Source organism: Amphiura filiformis, chromosome 11 (genome assembly GCF_039555335.1).
Source record: "Amphiura filiformis chromosome 11, Afil_fr2py, whole genome shotgun sequence".
Lineage (NCBI taxonomy): Eukaryota > Metazoa > Echinodermata > Ophiuroidea > Amphilepidida > Amphiuridae > Amphiura > Amphiura filiformis.
In genome coordinates, this window is record NC_092638.1 from 30,562,646 (window position 1) to 30,586,038 (window position 23,393).

Below are 23,393 nucleotides of genomic sequence, written 5' to 3' on the forward strand. Positions count from 1 at the left end.
ATACTGATTTTTGTCAGAGGCCAAACTCACTATGCCATTTTCACCCTGATGTGGCAGTGAAGTCAGTGTGCATTTCATTGTGCGCAGCTTTAAATCGCTAGCGTTCACTCATAGCACTGGCGTACACACACACATGCTTAAAAGACGCCGCATAGATGCTTCAATGTGTTGACGTAACTGCCACATCAGGGTGAAAAATGGTATAAATTAGGGGTTCATTCATATATTTTCATGACTAAGCGGTTGTTTATGCCCGAGGGGCGCTTGCGGCCGAGGGCATAAACAACCGCTTATCATGAAAATATATGAATGAACCCGCTCATACATACTAGAACATTTTGTGATTCTTATTTCATCAAAATAATAACAAAAATTACAAGTAACATCATTAAAAACATGATTTTCCGTCATTTTCCTTACCCGGCGATCTCACATCCGGGCCACCGGGCATAAACGCTGTTTATGCCCGGCTCTCGACCAATCACGCGCGCCGTTATATAGCGAGTATGTATGAATGGTGTGTCATACTAGGCAAGCACTAGGAGCGTAGCATTTTCTTGTGACATAGCATCTGTTGCTTATCTCAAAAGAAATTGCTGGTAAAATGTTCCCAGAAAGTGTAAGTTTATAAATTAGGGGTTCATTCATAGGATTGAGGGCATGATCGCTGTTTATGCCCGAGGCGTGAGCCGAGGGCATAAACAGCGATCATGCTCGAATCCTATGAATGAACCCCGCTCATACATACCCAACATTCTTAGCAATTAATACAGATGAAAATAATAAGGGTTTACAAGTTTAAATAACATTTCCATACCGTTTTCCTTCATAAATTGGAAGAAAATGAGTAGGCCTACTTGCAGGAAGCAGCACGGCTCATGAGGTCAACGGCCTGGAGTCAGCGCGTGATCTGGCGTCATCTTTTGCGCTCAGCGTGAGATGGGTGCGGTGACATGCGCGATGTACGCAACACTAGCAAATCGTGGATCGTGTTAATTGGGTTCCAACGCTGCGTGGCGCAGCTTGTTTATGCCCTGCGTACTGGTCATAAGCGGTATTTATGACCAGCAAAAATGGGCGCAAATCCAATCAGAAACGTCGTTATATCGTGAGTATGTATGAATGAGTTATATTAGGACCACGGTATATAGTATAGTGTATAAATCACTATGATATTTTATATATAAAAGGGTCCATGCATGATTGTCTTTGGCGGCAAAATTTTTAACTTTATTTTCACGATAACTTGTAAAGTAACAAAGATATTAAGAGACAAGTATACCTTTTATGAAAGGAAATGATGAAAGGAATTCATCAAATGTATCTTCGAAATTGGGAAAAATTACCCTTTGTTGAAAAGGTCCTAAAATATGTAGGCTTACACTTATAATTAAAATTACATAATATTGTTCTCGTCAAAAATCAAGTTACTACTTCCTGATTTTTTTCAGAAATTTGGCTTATTTTTTCAAATATGGACTGAATTAGGTCAACATTTGAATTTTTTGAATTGTTTACCTAATTTGGGGATGAAGATATTGAGTGGAATTTTTTTTTTTAGAGACCTTTTTCAAAAATGAGTAATTTTTTCCAAATTCCCAAAAACTTTTGTATAGCTTTTATACCCTTGTTACTTAAAAACTTTTGAGTGAAAAGTAAGTTTAAAAATTTCCCGCCAAATGTGATATGCATCCTTAAAAAAATACTAATGGTCTTACAATATGACTGAGGCTCAAACTGAGAATCTTAAACATGTAGCAAATGTTAAGCAGATTTTATTTGTTGCCTTTGTTGGCATAAATCAGAAGACCAGTTATTTATTTTTACTAGTGGAATATTGGACGATGTATCTTTTTATTTATTTGATTTACCTTTAGCAAGGGTAACACCCTGATTGATCAGCTCTACACAGGGCCTCTCGGTTATACGAAGTACAAAAATAAACAGTTTCCAAATTTCAAAATAATAAAGACCGAGTTTACACTAGGAAAAAGTCGTAATTTGATTTCAACCTCAAAATTGGACTTTAAATGTGTATTTAAAAGCAGACATGAAAAAAAAACATAAATTCAATTTGATCCATTGTTTATACTAGCAAACTGTGGAATTCAATATCAACCAAGTCAAATTTTGACCTTTGATAGTCACCAATAGTCGTAGTCGCGACTATTTCATTAGTCGACCACTAAAAAAGCCTATGTCGTGCAGCCCTTTCTAAATGATGCTCTTAATTTCAGACAACATTTGATAGCAACTTTGAAAGTCATACAATGTATTTGAATAGGCACTGTAACCATGTACACTATAATATTTGGCACTAAATTTGACCGAATTTGATTGTGAATTATTAAAGTTACAACCAATTTTTGTCTTTTTTATAGCCTTTACATGGTCAAGGATAAAGTGATCAAACTATTAAAACAGGTTTATACCGCAGATATTGATTCTGATCATTCAGTTGTAAACCAGAGGTTTGAGAAGAAAATAGCCTTGGGTTGAAGTGAAAAGATTGCAAAGTATAACTTCCGGGATGATTTCATTTCTTTCTTTCATCAAGACTTCTGCATATAGATGAATTGGTGACTGATAGTCGGTGTTTCTATATTTTGATTGGGTATTTGAACTTGTTTTTAGATTAAAAGGTTATTAATCAGGAATTGTAGCATTCATCTGAATGCAGAAGTTTTGGTGAAATGTATGCCTGTTTTTCTGTCGATTGTACAATTTAGGCAATTCATTTTAGAATTTCAAAGGTTTCAAATCACTCCTGATGTTGAGGAGCTGTCAAATTCTTCTGCTGATCATTAATTTAAAGCCGTTTTGTCACATTTTGCTGAGGAGGAGGCCCTCAAGTTTTCTCAAATTCTGATTTTTTGTAATAGTAAATTAGTAATGTACTTTAATAAACTAACATACCAGGCAAAAATCTAGGCTGACAAAATCCGATATGTTTAGTAAAACGATGTGTTCCATTTAATTGTTTTATTCATATGATCGAAATATTAGTCAAACGTATACGCGATGTTAATCACACTGTATACAAATTGTGTACAGGATGGTCAAAACACATCAACAGGACTGACCTCGGTTACAACATGCATTGGCGACATAGGCGCTGGAATTAATGTGTGATTTTATTTGCTTTACCTCAGTTGTTTGGCTCAAAATGAATTATGCAAATGAAATGTTTATGATGCATGTATTTCTGGGATGTATTGTACATGTACATTAGCTCATTTTAGCTAATCAGTTTCTGAATATGTGCTGAAATCACTGTGTGGAGTAGACTTGCGCAGTGTGGCTTTGATAAATTTTGTGACTGTGACCATGCTAGTTCAATATCTTATGGATGAAATCAAAACTCGACCGGCAGTACCGTCCGGTTGCCATTGTTTAGAACAATAGCAACCGGATGGAAACGGGACGGAACCGGCGGTCGAGTTTTGATTTCATCCCTTATTCAAAAGAGCATACTGCTTGGTGTCATTGCTAAACATTAGCACTCACCAGAACATCATCACCAGAGGAGGCACTAGTCTTAAAAGTACTCAAGACTAAAAAAAGGTTATTTTGTTTACCTTGGATGGCCTGAAAAGCAAAATGTGTTCTTTAGAGTCAGGATTTGTGGTAAAATATGCCTCGGTATGATTGATTTTCATAGGAATTTTTGATTTCATATTCCTTGTAAAGCAAGTGTACAAGAAATGAAATTAATTTTTTGCTTGAAAATAGTTTTGAAAAAACTGTGGTAAAATTGCTCCAAAAACTAAATATGTGCAGCCTAAATAGCCTAATTATCAAGCTGAACATGTTTTTTTAAGATACATATTTGGGAACAAAAGTAAAAATGAATCGCTTAACTTATTTCTGTAAATTGAAATAATCTTGTATTAAAGTTTTTATGTTGAAAACAGTAGATTATGTCTTCAGCCTTTATATTGAGTGTATTGTAAGAAAACTGTCAAAAGCAAACATGGATGTGTGGCTTAGAGTTAGAACTCATATTCATATAGTCTCAATGATAAATTTAAAAACTACAGGCTTGACATTAAGTATGGAATATTTCTTCACCAAGTGCCAAGAATAATTTTGTAGTTGTCTGCATAAGCCACAGGGGCTAAGTATTAATTGTGTCGGGAGGTGGTGTAAAATAATTGTTTGATAGAAAATGTGCTTTAAAAATGAATTATGGTTCTTATAATACAGTGCATTTGCCTAACGTGGCAAATTTCAGGAGGCGGAATTTGAACTTTGTGGGGGACACAATTTCGGATTTTATGCAACATTGTTCCGTTATTATCAAATATATTGGGGTCTGAGGTGATATTTCCTAAACTCAGCAAGAAAGTCCACACTTAGGTAATCCGCCCTACACCAAAACCTGATCTTGTTATGACAATTTGATTAATAATGTTGTGTGCAGAATCTTGTTAGCTCCAATTTGATACCAAATTTGCTACCAAATACTCTAAATTTACAGAAATTGATATGAAATTTTGGTGCATTTGTAAAACAATTGCAAATTAAAAACGAACCACTCAGACCTGTAGAGGTGAATGGCAGATCGCGACCATTGACATAGTAGCTCGAAACAACCGCTAGGTCATATAGATCGAATCATGCCCTATTCATCAGTAAAGCATTGCAACAATCCATGCGTTTTAAATTAACAATTGAATAAAGTGCGTATTTGGGATAGTCGACAGGTGCGCTTCGTGGGCAAGCAAGCTTGACCACATTGCCATGCTAAGCAATTTCGACCGCAGGCATCGTTTTGATTTGCAACTTTTGAAAATGCACCTGAAGCGAACTGATCAAAATTGAATTCCCTCATGAGGTTGGTATCTGTCAAGGAATTGACCAGATCACCAGGTTGTCATCATACCTAGAGGCACTATGACACACATGGGTCAATGAGTTACATTTGTGTGGTATTTGGTTCCCAGGAAGTGAGTTTTGCCTTAGGCAATTTGTGGTTAAATGTTGATCCCTCACTCCCGCCCTCACTATAAGAGTTATTACCGTCGATTTGGTTGAAAAAGGAGGTGAGACATGATCAATTCTGTTCAGGCAGTGAAACCTAAATGCATATACTGATTGTATCAATCTTTGTGAGTGTTTGGTAGCAAATTTGGTATCAAATTGGAGCTAACAAAATTCTGCACACGAACTTATCAATCAAATTGTCATAACACGATTAGGGTTTGTGGACAGGTTTCATAAGTGTGGACTTTCTTTGTGTGAGTAGTTTACATAATTTGTTCAACTTCGTCTATCTATACACAAAAGAGTTGATCTCTTGGCTGGAACCATGTTTTATTTCATAGTGGGCTATTGCATTTCAGGATTAAATTTCAAATGAACCGGCAGCAACCAACCATGAGCAGACGACTCATTGGTTGCATGGCGAGCATGGTGTGCTATCCTTACTTATACCTTACTGTTCCAAAATCAAAGTTTGATGATACCATAGAATTTGTCTTTCACATTTCAAAAACCAGTGAGTGACACTGCTATCATGATGAAATCTGGTAAAGAAAAAACAAATCAAGTTGATAACGCCACATGAGAGCCCCCATCACTGACCTGCTGACTAAACACAACATGTAATGATGCCCTCTATCATACTAGTGTGTTGTGTATATCTTGAGAATCAGCAAGAGGGCAGGCTTTTAATGTTATCAACTGACAGTACTGTAGTACATAGTGGGCTGATACACATGATATACATGGCCAATTTTTTTGCAGAATAGAAATAGGTTTTTGACCAAGAAACATGATTTCTTGCTGAAAACCCTGGTTTCTTGATTTTACTTTTCATGGAAAAACGTAGTTAGGCCTATTTCTTTTTGTTTGATTTCATTTTAATGAAATCACACAAAAGACCACGTTTAAAAATAGCAAGAAATAGAAACAAAACAGCAAAGCCAACCACTCCAACAATCAAATAACAATTTTGCTCTTAGCCCTGATACAAAGAATTAAAATTCTTTGTACATCAGGGTCTGGGATAAGAATTCAGTTTTTTATTCAGTTTCTCAGCCCAAGGGCTAAGAGAAAAATTGTTATTTGATTGTTGGAGTGGTTGTTATTTCTTGTTATTTTTATTTTAAATATGAAGGACCAGCATGCTTTTTAGTGGCTAGGCTACCCTGGCCAGTGTACATTTTGCATAGGTCTGTACTATGGATTTCCCCTGATGTGCCCCAAGCATGCCAAGCATGTGCCCCTTACAGACTAACCTAGGTAAAGAAATAAACAAACAAACAATATTATTAATTTTTGTATTTATTTATTTGTGTGGAGTGGGGAAAAAGTTGTATAGGGCCTTTAGCTCCAAAATCAGGATGGTCAGTCAGGTTTGTTTTTTGTCCTTTTTTTGCCACAGACAATATTAAAAAACACATGTTCACTGCATGTTTTACACGGTTTTTCAAGCTCGTTTTTATAGTAGGCCTATATCAGACTAAAAGCAGTACAAATTACAAACAGGAAAATTCTTCCGCAAATTTTATCCCAAAAATATGAAAATTAAAATATGAAAAAAAAAGCTTGACCGTAGATTTTCTAATTTTCCAATGACCATACAGAAATCAATGAAGCATGTCTTTCATGGCTAGGCACCCTTTCACTAAAAACCTTTGTTGGACAAATAAATAATTATTATTGGCAATAAGCTTTCACAGTATTTATTTTTGATGAAAACAATAATCACCTTGGCCCCTTAAGGTTACATCAAGTCATCCATGAATGCAACAATAAATGAATTATCTGGTATTGTTAAATTCCTGGTGTCATTGGGGAAAGAAAATAATATTTGTGATTGCTATTATGGGAGAAAATTGAAGCCATTGCTGATTTTTGTCAGTGGCATGCTTGGACTTTTTGTTGGGAGGGGGGGGGGGGGAAGAAAGCAAATTTGCCCAGTAAGCATTATTTCAGCCCAGCACACAAACAGTTTCAGTTTGCTACTATTTGAAGTGAAAGTCGATACACATTGGGTTCATTTTGTGCGCGAAAATATGCAATTTTACACCATTTTATACCCAAATCAGGGATGAAAGTTTTCAGGCTTTTTCCTGAATTCAGGTTTTCTTGTAGTCCAGCCAGATTTACACAATTTATTTTATTTTCAGTCCGTTTTAAGACCATGCTGGTCATTTTCACACTGTTTTTCAGGCTTATTAATGCTTTTGTAAAAAGTGGACCTTCATCCCTGTCAAATCAAGGTGTTTACCAAATGTGTGCATATTTAAACAGTCCTAAGAACAAGGAAATCTCTTTTTCTTTTCTTTTTTTTAAAGTTATGAAGGGGGTGGCCACCCCTGCCATGTACTTATGTTTGTGTGTCGTCAATTTATTTACTTACTGACTGTCAAATGAATGTAGCTGAATGCTCGTAATTTGAAAGTAGTCTAAAAAGGATTCTGCTGATAACAGAAATATGTAAATTTACTCAATACTAATTATTTAGATTGACCTAAGTGAGACTAAAAGTTAATTTCAATTTTTAGAATCAAACTTGCAGGCGTCTGAGACAGGGATAGCCCAATCTCAAAAATGTAAAGGGTCCAGTTGATTTTTTTCGGACCCTTTAAGCCCTGCAAAACCCAAATAATTTAATATAAGGGGTCCAGTGAGAATCTAAGGGTCGTAAGTTCTGAACTTTGAAAATAGTTAAATATACAATGTCGGTTCAAAATTTCTTTATTGCATAAACAATGGTTTTCATAAAATGCAAATTTTGTAATGATAGCCAGGCATAGGCTAGCCCTTCAAAATTGGTTCCTCTTTTGTATAAATCTTTTATGAACAACTTGACAAATAATATATACATGTAGCTTTAAAGATTTGTTCCAATCATACTTTTGAAGATAATAGTACTTTTTCTAGGGTTCTTTTAGATTATTATTGCTATAATACCCTTTTTACTGTGGTTTGAGTATGAGATATTCAGCCCGGGTATTCAGCATCCAATACAACACACGCTGCACATGCAGGCTGTGCTCTTCCCCCCAGGCCGGAATCATGGAGTGATCCACATGAAACCAAGTGCCTCATCCCGCCTCCTCACTACAGCGCATGGGAAGGGGGATGGGCCAAAAGTTTACAAGCTGTGGCAAGCATGCAGTTAGCCAATGCAGTTTGCTGCCCTCACATGATTGATTATGGTAAAATAATCTTGTTAAAATTTGGGTAAAATCATTGGGTAAAAGTTTTCTGGCAACTTTTTAATAAGAATTTCTTTAAAGTGAACTCATGGATCAGACATTTTTGACAGGAAGGACACCAACAAGTAAACCATCCAATTTATACATTTGAATTGTTCTTCATTTAATTTTTGTGTGAAAGTCCAAGCAATAAATTGGTGCACTGTTGCTTTGCAAATTCAAATTTGATGTTACATACCTTAATCACAGAGTTTCATGCTAACACTTAGCACTTCTGCAAAAATACTCTAAATGGCATATAGTTAATAGCAAGCTTTCCTGATAAAACTGTCAATATCTCCAGAAGAAGATAAAGTGAAGCCATGAATAGGCAGAAACTACTACTTTTCTTACAAAAACATCAAAGAATGCCTATTTCACCATGATAAATTTCATACTTCCCAAGCAACCCTATAAAACGTGTTTGCTTTTGGCTGCCAGTATCCCTTAAATGTGTTCTTTCCTAAAGCGCCCTTTTTTTTTAAAGTCAAGAGACAGCAACGCCACCCTATGCTGAAAATTACACCTTTTTTAAAACACTATTTGGACGTGGGTGCATAGCAAATCACATACATGTAGTTAGTGACTCTAACAGACCCCAGGGTTGCGTGTATGGCTATTTTTTGTACATTTGTCAGCAGATAATGAAACTAGTCTCTCAGCCCCTGCAGTAGTCGCATCCCATATTGGTAATTCTTAGCAATGAATAAGGTCAGCATGTTTGTCCAGATGACCTGATTAACAAAACACGCAAGTCTTCCATTATTCTCACCCAGGTAATTAAATTTTCAGCTTGATTAAGTTCCGAAGCCTGATTAGTAAAATGGGAACTGTATTTGACTAATTAGTCAAATGTGGTTCAAAATCAGGTTCGGTTTGACGAGCAAAATCCCATCTTGACAAGATAGGTACGAAGCATCCTGGATGAGCATCACTAGTCTTGATCAGTTGACGAGCCCCGTGACCAGTATCGTGACGAGCATGCATCGCTTAACGAACCAAAGTGTTAAAATCAGCTAAAACTTGACAGCAGACTGCATAAACACATTCATGACAAGATAGAGCATTAGAATTTGTCTACATTTACAAAAAGATGAATGAAATCCCAGAAACGAGGTGAGTATACAGGAGGTACAAGTTTGGTGGGTTAAAAAGAGCATGTATTTTAGCTTGTTTAGTTGTTTTGTTTTGCTCATGAAGGTAAGCTTACAAAGTAGGTAAGCTTACATGACGTACTTCTCAAGTCAAAAGGTTACCTACATGAGTAAAACAACTAAACAAGCTAAAATACATGCTCTTTAATCCACTGAGAGTTAAATATAATTTGTACTTATTTGTGTACTCACTTGATTTCTGGGATTTCATTTATCTTATTGGAATCATCATTTGTCTTAATCAGAGATGCTGGACTAATTTCAAAACGTTCTGGACTGAGTTCTTGCAAAGCTCTAGTCAAAACTGACACCATTTAGACTAACCGATTTTCCTAGTCAAGCAACATCCACATTAGTCAAGTTTCTGCTTGACTAGTGTATCCCCCTGGTTACCTGACTACCTGGCAAATAGTCCAGCAATATACCATGGTGTAACACTAACAAGCCATTGGTGTTAGTCAGAATTGACACTAATGTTTCATTGGTCAGTATGGCCATTTCAGGGATGTGAGGGTGCAATTCATCAATTTCTGCTTGAAAAGCGAGCTATGTGACCGTAAAGAGGCACTCTATATCTCACTACTAATACAATTATGTTTAAAAGCAAGAAGAACCCACTACTAAACTACTTTTATATATATGTCAGTTAACACTAGCGAGACCAAAGTAGGCCTACTAATATTCTTGGAGAAAAGGCTGCTCCCCATGCATGTTGCTCTAAATAATTTAGGGACTTGGTGGTACAATTTAACTTTCTTTCCATATCCTCATTATGTGGCTAATATCAGGTCCATAGTATGGCAATTAATTGATTATCAGATTTGTGTATGAAACTCAATGGTCTCCAATGTGAAATATCCCCATACAAGAAGGGTAATGTGGGGTGGGTGGGGATTTGCATGTGTGTGATACACAGGGATGTAAGTTGTCAGGCTTTGGACTTTTATCCCTGGATACAGGTCCATATGGCCTATAATTTATGTAACACAACTGGTTCCCGTATAAAGTCCTTGGATACACATCAAAAGGCAGCATTTCAACATGGGCCACTGAAAAAATACACACTAATAAAAAGATAATCAAGACAATAGTTTCAACTTTCCAGAAGTTTTTTCTTTTCTTTTTTAATCATATTTTTTTGGTCATACATTATCCCAAATAATATCCCACCTATACATACACCATTACAATTACCAACAGATGATCAGTAGCAAGATCAATAGTACAATAATTAAAGCCTTATTACACAAAATAAATATGTATATTAATATTATCCAAAAAAGAAAAAAAATTACTATCATATCAAATTATTTCTTACAATACCAAATCATATCTCAACAGTACTTGTATTTATCTACCAATGTAAATCACAATTATCATCATATAAACAAACTGATCACCCCATGGTGTACTATTATATTTGTGTTACCATGGTAACATGTGATTGCAATTTAAATTGGTTCTACCATTCTTTGGTATTTTTTATACAGTGTTATTTGCATTATAATACACTATTTTAGTACATTATACACCTTATATGTATTTTGACTGCACAAAATGTTGACAACTAGACCAGTATTTTGACTAACATATCGGCCATTTTATTGCAAAATGGTAAATTCTGATACCGGGCTCTCGCTTTTTCAAAAGTGGTTCTTTTTGCAGAACTTATGGTAGAACATGTGTCAAAACGGTTGGTACCGCTCAGTTGCCAGATATTAAGGACAAAACTGAAAGTTGCATGCATGGAAATATTTGCCGAATTGTCAGCTTTCAGAGAAAAAGGGGAGAAGGTTGTGACCATAAAATTAGGAGGTTTCTTTTGCTACAAGTATTTGTTTCTGATGGAAATTTGCTTTACATAAAAAATAAAGAATGACAAAATCTTTTTTTTTCTATTATGAGTTGCTGATTCTTGAGATGATTTTATCAAAGTACTCTCTTCTTTCCTGGTGGAACCCTTTCAGTGGGAGTATTGCAAGAATGGCTTCACAGCTTTAAGCAGTTTAGGGCTTCACAGTCACTCTGTAGAGGCTTTACATCATCTGACAATGTGAAACAGCACAAATGCATAAAAAACATCATTTAGTGAAATTGAATGGTCATATAATACTCAAAGCCCTACATGATTCAGTCAAATAATATTGTAATAAAGGCTTTCACACAAATTTCTCATGTGTGACGCCACACAAATTTATCTTTTCACTGACCAGAGGCCTGGGGACATGGAAGCCTAACTGTTAAATAAACTTAAATTGCTCAAAGAGTTGTGCGAAACGGGTATCAAACTGCTGCAAATAAACAGATAGTTGAATATAATGGTGGGCCAAAGGTCAAATTCCATTTTCCAATAAAAAGGCCAATGTTTTACAAAGATAAACATATTACTATAGTACTTTACTACATGGTAACTACTTGTTTGGGTTTGGTATTGACTGGTTGTGGTACTGGACTGAATGGCTTGACCACTGTGCACTTGACCACTGTCAATTGTAATACCATTGGGGGAAAAAAGCCACTAACTGTGTACCAGTATTTCAAGTACACATTAACAATGCAATTACAATGCAATCAACTTATAGGCCTACTCAACTCAATCATTTAGGCAATTACAGCACCACATCTCCCCTGCCCAGGGGTGGGGGCGAGGGAGTGCCCCTGCCTAGGGGTGGGCAAAGGAGTGGTAAGTATGATAGTGAACACATGCATGACCAAACTTTTTCACAATAACGCCCACCCCCACGTTTTGCCAAATCATCAAAATACCCTAAATAAAAAAAAAAAAAAAAAATACAAATGGTGATTTTAACTAAAGCAAATTAGCCTAGCTACAAATGTTTGGACTCAATTTATTTTCCCCCTGCCAAAAATGAAAAACTAACTCAGAAAAACTTCCCCTTTTGTTGAAAATCAGTGTTTTCCAACTCCTGAATGCATTCTTTCCTGATCACAAAAAATTACTTGAAAAAACTCACTTTGGTTTTTTTTTGGTCACGCAATGTGTACAGTATAGTTTTCAAATGACCTCTGCCTTTCCCCACCATAACAATTGTTTGGTTGTTATTTTTGGACATTTCACCCATTATAAACAAGACAATCATATTGATCTGACACACCTACCACGGGTCAAACCGTAAACAATCCCATTCCTTTACAAGACTAGGGATTTTTCACAGGTCACTGAAGTTTCCACAAAACTGGACACCCAAAGTTATTTGACCCATATTTGTACAAAAGAAATAATTGGCTGGAAAATTTACTGAAGGTAATTCGGACTTCATGGCTCTGGACAGGAGAAAAGGACAATTAGGTTATGAGGGTGCTTATGCCAAAAAATAGTACGTTTTAGATCTTGCACATATTTAAAAATTCAGTCAGAATGCAGCCCCCTCCCCAAAATCAGATTCAATCAAAATAAACTACATACATAATGAAATTGGTTTGAAATCACACAATGCATTCAACAATGCTTCCAAAACATATTTTTGCCAATATTTTTGTCAACAACTTTGGGCAAAAAAACAATTAAATTGGCCAATTCTCCGAGACAAATAAATGGCCATTGCAAAAAACGAACATGTGTGTCATCTCTGACAGTCTTTTTATGGGGACACACATTTGAGTAATTTGAAGAGTAACACCTCTATTGCTTGCCTTGATCAACCCATGCAATATTATAATCCCACTGCAAATCACACAGTTCACCGACCATGTAGTACTGCTAGGTGGTACACTATTTACCCCTATAAAATCTGCCCAAATTTCAGGATGACATTCCCTCTGTGGTTTTTCATTGCAATTGTAGGTCACTGCAGTATCCTGCAAATTTGTTGTACACTTGTTGTGTTGCCATGGCAACAAGTCTTTTTTTACTTAGTTTACACCAATAGATAAATTTGTTTTAAAAATTTTAATGACAAGCTTCGTATGTTTTATAAAAAATCCATTTAGGCTTCCTTTGCCATCAGTTAATTATTTCTTTCTATAAATCAAATAATGACCAATACCATGCATGGTTTAGCCTGGTACACACTTTTGTCCACTCACTACAAGATTCCTATTGTGGCCGCCTGCACAGGTACACCACCATCGCCAAGGTACCTAACTGGTACACACAGAGCACAGAGTACCTACACAGTACGTACCAATGCTGCTACTGAACAGGATCCACCAGCAGTACCTACACAGTATGTACCAATGCTGTTACTGAACAGGACCCACCAGCAGTGGTACTTCACTGGTACTTCACTGGTACTGCACAGTACCAGCCAAGTACCTTAGCGATGATGTACCTGTGCAGGCGGCCCCAATAGGAATCTTGTAATATCCAAAACCCGGTTCTTCTTTCATGAATATACTCCCAAAACAAACCAAATTCTAACAACAGTTTTGTTACATAGCAAACATAGTTGCTAAGATGACAGTTTCGTTTACAAATACAACATAACCATAGAAACACAAGTCAGGTGCATCGTTGTATATTACCTTAATATAAAAACAATCATACACCTTCGGTCGACTCATTTTTTCTGTTCATTTTGTTGATATTGATTCATTTTAACTTAAAATCAATCTCCGAGGCCTCCGTTGATGAACTGAAAACAAGCTGAGTGTTAAATACAGAGGTGTGTTTTTCCCATCTACTGGGCTATTCAGTTAGAATCCATACACCCTGTATGAAAGACATGATTTAAATCTTCCACACAAGGAGTGTGAATTTTAAATGGAGTTACCTGAATGGGCAACTGTGTGGGAGATCATTAAGGTCATATCTTCCATAGATTTCAAATGGATAAGCTAACTGGAACAACTTAAAATGTTTTAATCTTTAAATCCTGAGGATTTTTTAATCAAATCTTTTAGATTTAAATGTAAATCAAAAATTGGAATAGTTCACTAACCAAAGTCCTTTTGGGGTGTATTTTTAAATATTTTGAAGAGTATAGAATCTTTTTGAAATGGATATAGCAGCCACACCTGAGCCAGCTTCCTTGCAATGTTATATTGTATAGTACCAGTCTACAGATGTCCTGTGTTCAAATCCTAGTGAAATAAGGTTTTTGCTCTATCTATGCCACACACTTTGAAAAAAAAAGGATCTACGGTTTCTACATTATAGGATTACTCAAGCAAAAAGGTTTTATGAAATTAAAAGAACTCCCAAGGTAGTTCTTTGTGGCCTTCCCTGAACTTTTTGCAGGTCTAAGATGGTTCATTCTAACCTTCCAAGAACCATTTTGGTTCATTGTAAAACAATTTAAAGTTCCACATACAGGACAGTTTAGAACCTCTTTAGGTTCTACTTAGAACCATTTTTCCAAGGGTGCATGGCATGGTATAATGTAAATAAATGTCATCAATTTTCAAGTTTGGTTCACAAATTTCATAGCGGACAGCCTTTACTTTGCCATATATTTCAGAGACAACCATTTTTCATTTGGCCTATTAATTCAGTCTCCTTTATCTAACACCTTCATCCAATTCATTTATTAACTTCTTTTTTACTGTACAACAACATGTTGGTCAGTCAATATACCCAGCATTATCAGAGGTTTATTCATTTATGAACAAGCCTGTTCTTTTAAAGTTACCCACTTACACCATAGCTAGCTTGTACTTATCAATTTAAAAGTGCACACCTTTCTTCCTTTAATAATCATAGTTGCACATTTACTATATAACATTCACACACTTTATTTCATAAAATTGCCCAATTTCAATAAAACAGGATAATCGTTGAGGGAAAAGGGTCAGAAGCATCTGTTGCTTCAAGGAAATAAAGAAAAGTAATTCTATAATAGTTTATAAATAAGAAAAAGTTGCATGAAGGTGGATAGTTAAATACATAACATAATTATGCAGATTTCAACTTCTTACCACACCACATAATGAATTGAGTTCTATCCTGAACTTTCGCTAACCATTCATAGTACTATCCAGAAAGCATTTTGGAAGCACTTCTAGAATCTTATCTTTTAGAAAATAATTTGTACTAGCTGAATCTTTAGCTCAGTTGTTAGTACACTGGGTTGCCAAGTTCTAGGTCCCAGGTTCGAATCCTGGACTCATTGGTCATCTGTTTCAAACTCTTTTCATATTCATATTGTGTGAGATGGAAGTTGAAACTGGCATTTCTAGTTGATACTCTACGCTTTTATTCTAACTGTGACCTGCTCCCACAAAATGAGTGTAAAGTCGCAAGTTGAGAGTTCCGAGACATTCCAACTATTGAGTTGATGTCCTTTGCTTGAAGGCGCCTGTATTTGCAATGGTATGTCCTTTGTGAATGAGGACAGAATTTAATAGAATCATCATATTATGTCCCATTGACAAAGGACATACCACTGATTATACAGGGTCTTCAAACAAAGAACAGCAACTCAACAATTGCAAGGTCTTGAAACCACCAACTTGCATATTTATGCAGATCTTGTGGGATCAGGTCACACATTACCATTTCCAAACCTTTGGCATCAATAGCTGTCACCAAGCAACTACACACATATTTGAGTTCTTGGAGAAGACTATACAGGGATATGCTCTGTCTGTTACCTTTCAATTTTTACAAAATTCTTCAATTATACAATAACATAAATCTCTTCATATACACAATTTTTTTCTTCCCAAATTCCTGATTGATCATAGGCAATATCCTGTTGTACCTTAACTTCTCTTTAATTATGATTCTGGCTGTGATGGTTATTTTATCTAGGCTAATAAGGGTACTGCATCAGAATAGAGCTATGCATCCCTGAATTATGCTAAAAAGTGTGCCTTGAGCCAATGTGTTCAGCGGCTTTCTGTGAAGCACAATGATTGGTGCTATATGAAGTTTATTACAGTTACATGGTTCACATAAGCTTAAACCTACCAGCACACCAATAGCAGGTAATTTTTCTGTTAGGTAGTGTAGAATTTCAGAAGTTCACATCCACTTGCTCAGTATCTTATTAGATCAGTATATTGTTATCTGTATGTAACATTTGTTATAGTACAGCAGGGTTTTTTTTGTGGACAGACTGCTAATTTTCAACAAGAACTACCTGCCTGCCAGTGGTGAGAAAAAGTTGAGGTACAGCCCCACCTGGCACCAGTTTGTTCAGTGTCCACTGTCCCAGGATATTGCCTAATTAAAAGTCAGAAATAAAAAAAATCTTCTTAGTATCTGACAATTATGTCAGACTTCAACACAACCCATAATTAGATAGTATCGCATAAACCAGGGCGGCACTAGGGGTGCGTGCCTTTCCTGCTTATGCAATACTAACCAATCACAGGCCATGAGGAGTTTGATTGACATGATTGTCACACCCACAGTTTTTTTAATACTGGCTTTTATTATAATATGTGATATTATAATTACATTTCACTTTTGGTGATCCCCATTACGTTTTTTTTAACCCATATGGCAGTAATATCTATTCATGTTAACTTTACAAGACACTTGGAATAACGGGATATACAAAAATTTACAAATTTCACACTACATTTACCATTTGGTATCAATTTCCCCAAAATCATTTAAATTATCATATTTACAGTATAATTGACATCATTTTTTGTTACAAAAATTCAGCGTAGAGGTACTGTATGTTCTCTACTTGTTGTCTAACATTCAACCGAGAACCCTTTTTACAAAATCAAGTTTCAAAATTAAATAATAAATAGATCTGCAAAATAGAATTGTACAAAAATGAGATGTAAATAGTAGTATAGGTAACTAAGGTGTGTTTAGTTTGTGAGTTATATTTACACCATTTTAGCCAATGCACCATTGATTATGCCAATCTTACATCAATTACAAATAGGGGTCAATAGCACAATTGATATAATGGAACTAATTACTAGACTCATTTGGACATTTTAATGGTCAGTCACACGTATGTACTAATGAAGATGACCATGTAATAATAAAGTTTGAGTTAGAGTTGGATGCAGAGTGCTTTGTGATTGTCACACAGAGCGTTAAAAATAAGGCGGACCCTCTGACCAAAAGTCTGTAAAAACTGATGAGAAGGGCCCATAGATGAAATGCTAAATTCTTGACCTGTTGTACATCACTTGTCCATTTTAAAATTTTAGTTTAGGCCTGATCAAATAGCCCATAGATAACCCTCGGAAATCTGGGCTTATTTCTAACCCGGTTTTATACACATATAGCATGGTTGGCTCAGATCAAGTTGAGAGAACTTTGTGGACTCTTGCTTGCTAATATTGGCCGAACACCCTGACCATGCTCTATGCATGACAGCCATGTAGTACTCTGCCCTCATAACTAAACCTGGTTAGTATCTTAATGTATGAATGCATGATTGATACCACCTTGACCTGAGCATTCAGGGAATCTTGATCAATTGCCTTTTAGATTCAAGATCAATTGTATTTCACTGATGAAACCAAATTGTGATTTGACATTCATTGTGATATTTTTCTCAATGTCAAAAATCAATAATATTAATTTTAAGACAGTTCTGAAAGAAAATATCCAAAACATTTTTGGAACATTAACCACTTAAGAATCACATAGACTATTGTTTTTGTGTTGTTTTGTTATCTGTAAATATTGAAAATAAAATTGATTAAATTAGCATTTTTAATTAGTTTCAAGTTCTTGTACTGCTAAGTGAAAGTAATTTTGCTCAAAATAGTGATTACGCAATTATGACTTTGAAACTTGGAATAAAGTGTTTCTTTTTGTCTTCCTTCGTAACTTTTTGGTTATTGTCTCAATTTAAAGGGTATAAGTTTCCTTTCAATTTCTCCTTAAATTTGATTTGAACTTGGTAGAAATTTGTGACAACAATGCAGTTTCAACCTGATGTGCGTTTTCTCTTCGATCCCATGTAATAGGCACATAACATGTCAAAACTAACAAAACAAAACTGTTTCCAGATCACATTTTTACAATTGTACTCAAGTTATATAAATCATTTCAATTTAAAAAATAAACAATAATAACTCTTTTACAATTTTTCCAAAGAGTTATACTAACAACATCTATTATAACTATATACATCATCATATTTTTGTTTGTTTCTTATTTCTACATTTTTTTTGTTTCTTTTTCATCATAAATATCACATTTGTTGTACTTAGTTAATTGTTACATTTAGGAAGTTGTTTGAAATAATGAGTCATACACAGTAGTGTAATAATTTTTCAGAGTTAAACACACACAAAATATTAAATTAAATATAAAAATAGTACATTTGTACAAATTCATGAGATACAGGTCTGCGTATTATCAAATCATAGTAATAATAAAGAAAAATTATTATTATAAATTTTATAGAGTTGGTACAAGAAAAATTGAGTAAAGAAGACAGTTTAAACCACAACCCATATCAAGGCTTAAGATATATATTTTAAGTACTTGCCACTCTGGGCTCTTCCAGTTGACATTCATACTCCCCATATGGTAAACATGACTTTCATCTTCCACACAGGGAGGGTGAATTGCAAATGGGGTTACCTGAATGGGAGACTCCATTTGAAATACACACTCCCTGTGTGGGAGATTAAGGTCATATCTTCCACAGGGGGTGTATGGATTTCAACTGGAATATCCCTTTGCAAATTGTGACTTTCTCTTTGATGCTATAAAAATAATAAAATAATTACGGCAGCTACAGCACATTTTTATAGGTCGTCATTTTTGACGATCTATGACATTTTCAATCCTGAAATGGAATATGTAATTACGGCGTGTAACAATGTTAACTCAATAAAGGTTTTTTTTTAATTTCCAAATTCTTTTCGAATCAAATTAATGTCATTTTATGGATTAGTAGTAAATAACATTTCATTTTTTTCACTATTATAGAGATAAAATTATCTAATCAAAATTAACAGCTTTGGTACTGATTAAATTCATTTAATATATCAGAACAGAATATTAATTAATAAGAATATACAAAACAATAAATGACCTTTTGATCAATGTTTAACCTCCACCATTATCTTTTAATACATCATGACCATTTTGTTTGCGACTAAAGCATGTCAATTTTACGCATGCTAAAGCTCGTCACTCAGTACTGATGTCTCTTTTGTTTCCGACTTAAGCATGACAATTTTACGCATGCTAGAGCTCATCACTCAGTACTGATTTCATAATTTGGTTGAGTTAATAACAGTAACTGTTAACTTTTAAATAATCTTTGAAACAATTTGTCCAAATAATACATTAAAAAAAGTACAAAATATAGGCACATGCACTGGTTTTAATGTGAACTGATCAAGCTGTTTGATGAAATTAGTTTGTCAAAAGGGGATATATCCCATTTCTTTTTATCATTTGCTGAAACATGACAATTTCTGATTAAAAATATCAAGTCTAATTTTGATGACGTTTTCAGCCAATCTTAACCACTGAACCTGACAGTCTGGGTCTTGATATAAAATGAACAGTGGCGGCGCCAGGAAATTTTTTTTCGTGGGGGAATTAGGAGGGCAAAGTGAATTTCAGGGGGGGGGCAAAATTACTGCAAAAGGGACATTTTAGTAATTTTGTTTTTTCTGGGGGCAACAGGGGAAAGAGTTCTGACTGGGGCATTCCCCCCCCGCTCTTGCCGCCACTGAAAATGAACAGAAAATTGAATGTTGCCAGCTCAAGTATCCAAGAACTTCGCTGCTTGATCATATCACATTGCGCTATTTCATTTAATATTCACACACCCCCTGTGGAAGATTTGGGGAATATCTTCCACAGGGGGAGTATGAATTTCAAATGGAATGAACACATTAGGCAGCTATTTGAAATTTCCCGTCCCTCTGTGGAAGATTCATGTTGAATCTTTCTCAGAGAGTGTATGAAATTCAAATGGAGCTGCTTATAAATATGTGTTTGTTCCATTTGAAATTGATACTCCCCCTGTTGAATATATTTCCCAAATCTTCCACAGGGATAGTGTGAATTTTATTAGAATAGCCCATTTCCAAGACCAAATAATTAATTAGAAATTGTGCCAAGTTGTTTCATCAAATAAACAATCACCAGCATTTTGTTTTGGTTAATCAACTTTTTGGACCTGTGTCCTACAATAAAGAGTTGACTGGCTTATTGTTAAGACAGAGTTAGAGTCAAGTGCACATGTCAATATTCAATAGAAATAAAGAACTTTTCATAAACAGTTAATTCAACTACTTAGTGTAGGACATCCCAAAAACAGTATTTGTGACATTATTGGTCCCACATTCAAAACAGCAAAAGTAAAAGTGGAAGACTGCTGCATTTCATACAGCAGATTTCCACATTTATTTATACTATTTTAATCTCACACTGCTGCCCAAGCTTTCCAACCATTTAAAACAGCATTTCAACTTAAGTCCTGGACTCATTTAGGACTTATTCCGATTAGGTATGAAATTTTCTTAAATTTCTAGGCTGTTTTCTTTTTAAAAAAATGTCAAAGTTGAAAATATTGGAACAGAGGATTGGTAAATGAATCACTTTTTGACAAGTGCAACTTTCACATTGTACGTCATAAAATTTGTCGTAAAATAATGTTCGCACAGTGTTACCATCCATTATAGCCCTGTCCAGGACTTCAGTTAAGAACTTAACGGCCATTTTGAGTGAGCAAATCCAATTAATATTTATGAAAATGCATTGAAATGACCATCATTCACAAATATTCATTATTTCATTACATTTGGTACTGAGTTGAGTGAAGTACTATTATAATTATAATTCACCGACTTTGGTTAAAATCTTCACTATATTAATATGTGCCTTCTTATAGGACATAGGTTTACGCAAATAAACCAAAATGAAATTAATTTGCTTCCATGGGCTTGACTTAACATACTTATAATTGAACCAGTGTATTAGATCTTTTTACCAAAGGTATTATTATAAAAGTGAGAAAACCAGTTATTTCACACTAGCAGCTTTCGCTTCTTCCACGGTGCGTATCGCAGTCAACCGATTGAACATCGCCGTCAATTCACTGCTGCCCCGTAATGGGGACTCGTGACTGGCCGCTGCCTCCGCGTAGCTCACCAGTGCCTCTCGCAGACGATCGATCTCCTGTCGTAGCGTCTCTTTTTCCTCACGTTCCTGTAAGCGTGGAATAATAAATGAAATTCATCCCAGTCATACAACATTGTGTATCATTTCAATTATCTAAGAATTTACTTTTTATTCTGTGTTTGTGCAATTTCAAGTAAAAAATCAATCGGAGACCCTTTGATTAAAACAGTTGGCGTAACTAAGTACGGGTGAGCTTTTGAAATATGATTTGCCCGTACTGCTTCCAGCTGCCTCTTGCAATTAAAACAAGAACAACCTTTTCTCGTATTCACTTTGGAGTGTCGTGACAGATCTTACAATATTTCAAACAACATTATTGCTAAATTGCTTTGAAAGGTTGCATTACGGAAAACGCACACGGTCTAACCTCGGGGCTTACGCATGAAACCAAATGTTTACCGTGTTTTTTACACAAGCATTGATTTTCCACTACACCATATGATGAAAGTTAACAAAAATGAGAATACATTGCCACAGAAAACCGATGCCACACACTTGGCGATGCAACTGTTAACAACCTTACGGATAAAATACACACTTGAATCTCAAACAAAACTAGTTACAACTACAAAGTTTATAACAAGCCACTTATTTTTCATTTCCCCATTTGATTTTTTATCTTTTGTGTAATATTCAATCATAAATGAATACAAACTAGGGGAGGTCTATGTGTACTTAGCCTTACTAGCTCAGAATAAAATGCACAACTTGTCTGTGACCACATCTGGGCACCATAGAAGAGTGCAAAATCACTGATTTATAGGTGACTCAGGTTTAATAGGAATGAATGAAAAGAAATAAATGAACGTGGGACAATCAAAACTGCCTCTAAATAACCCCACTTGATATAACTACTATGCAGGGGGCAAATGGTATTGTGTTGTATCCATTGTTCGAGATGGAATCGAGTGTCTGAGGAGAGGGAAAAGTAAATAGCGCCTCTTGCTATCAAGTGTTTTAATCTTGGCTGTTAACAAAGTGCAACTTCCTCTCCTCTTCTCCTCTTGTCCATCTGTCTGTCTCTCTCTCCATCTCTCTCTTTCCTGTGTTTTTTTATCCCATTCATAATATCTCTGACCCTCTCACCATCTGACCTTCTCTCTCTCTCACTAAAAAAATCCTCTGAATTATAGTGCGCTATGCACAGACATAAAGCCACAAGCCTCATCACCAGCGTTCGAAATTTTGGTTGTCCAGTTGCCCGGGACAACTAAAGAAGTGGCTGGACAACCAAAAATACTGATTCGGTTGTCCGCCGGACAACCATAAATCTGTAGCCAAAATGGACCTTAGTACATACGGACAACCAAAAACTTAGAAGGACAACCAGAAATTGTAACCTGGTTGTCCGTGGGACAACCATTTATTTTTCCTTAATTCGAACACTGCTCATCACACTTTACAGGGATTCACTGACAACTGTGGCTCTAGACACGCCGTATAAACCATATAGCAACAATCAGAGACTTGTAGTTAAGAAGCACACACCCTATTCATACCACAATAAACCATCGCAGCCAGGATCAGCTCTTCGAGTTCACATACCAGTAACCAAGACAATAACAGTTAGTTGTTTGCCCAGGGAAATGTCAAGTTAGCTTCAATTATTGCGCCAGGACTTGCATCCCTAATGCACCGACATATCTCAACGCCTTACCGATTGAGTTAACTAATAACTACATGTAGATTGCTGTCTCTGTTTTATATCATTCTCCTTTTCTCATTCCTGTAATATTTCCTTGTTTTATCTCCACTACTCTCTCTCCCCTTTGCCGTGGGGGGGGGCACTCAAACCCAATGTGCTTCCACATGGAGCAGGAATTTGTGGGGAAGGGTAGGGATTTCAATCACATCGACCAACTGACCATTCGCCTATAGAGCAGGGTTCTTTTTTGTCCCCTAATGGTAAAATTGGTCACCGTTTAGGACAGACATTTCAATGATCATGATGATAGGGATAATAGGCTCTTTTTCCCCGGGTCTTTTTCCTTGGTC

The 23,393-nt window shown here is 35.7% G+C and overlaps 1 protein-coding gene across 2 annotated transcripts in view; it reads right to left on the reverse strand.

Annotated features, from left to right (window-relative positions):
* Positions 1-20,410: 20,410 nt before the first annotated feature.
* LOC140164715 (uncharacterized) overlaps positions 20,411-23,393 on the reverse strand; it is a 158,665-nt gene continuing 155,682 nt past the window's right edge. For both annotated transcript variants that reach the window (XM_072188070.1, XM_072188072.1), the window contains exon 5: positions 20,411-21,425. In XM_072188070.1, the coding sequence (XP_072044171.1) occupies positions 21,240-21,425 (186 nt within the window). In that variant the 3' untranslated portion in view covers positions 20,411-21,239. The remainder of the gene's footprint in view (positions 21,426-23,393) is intronic.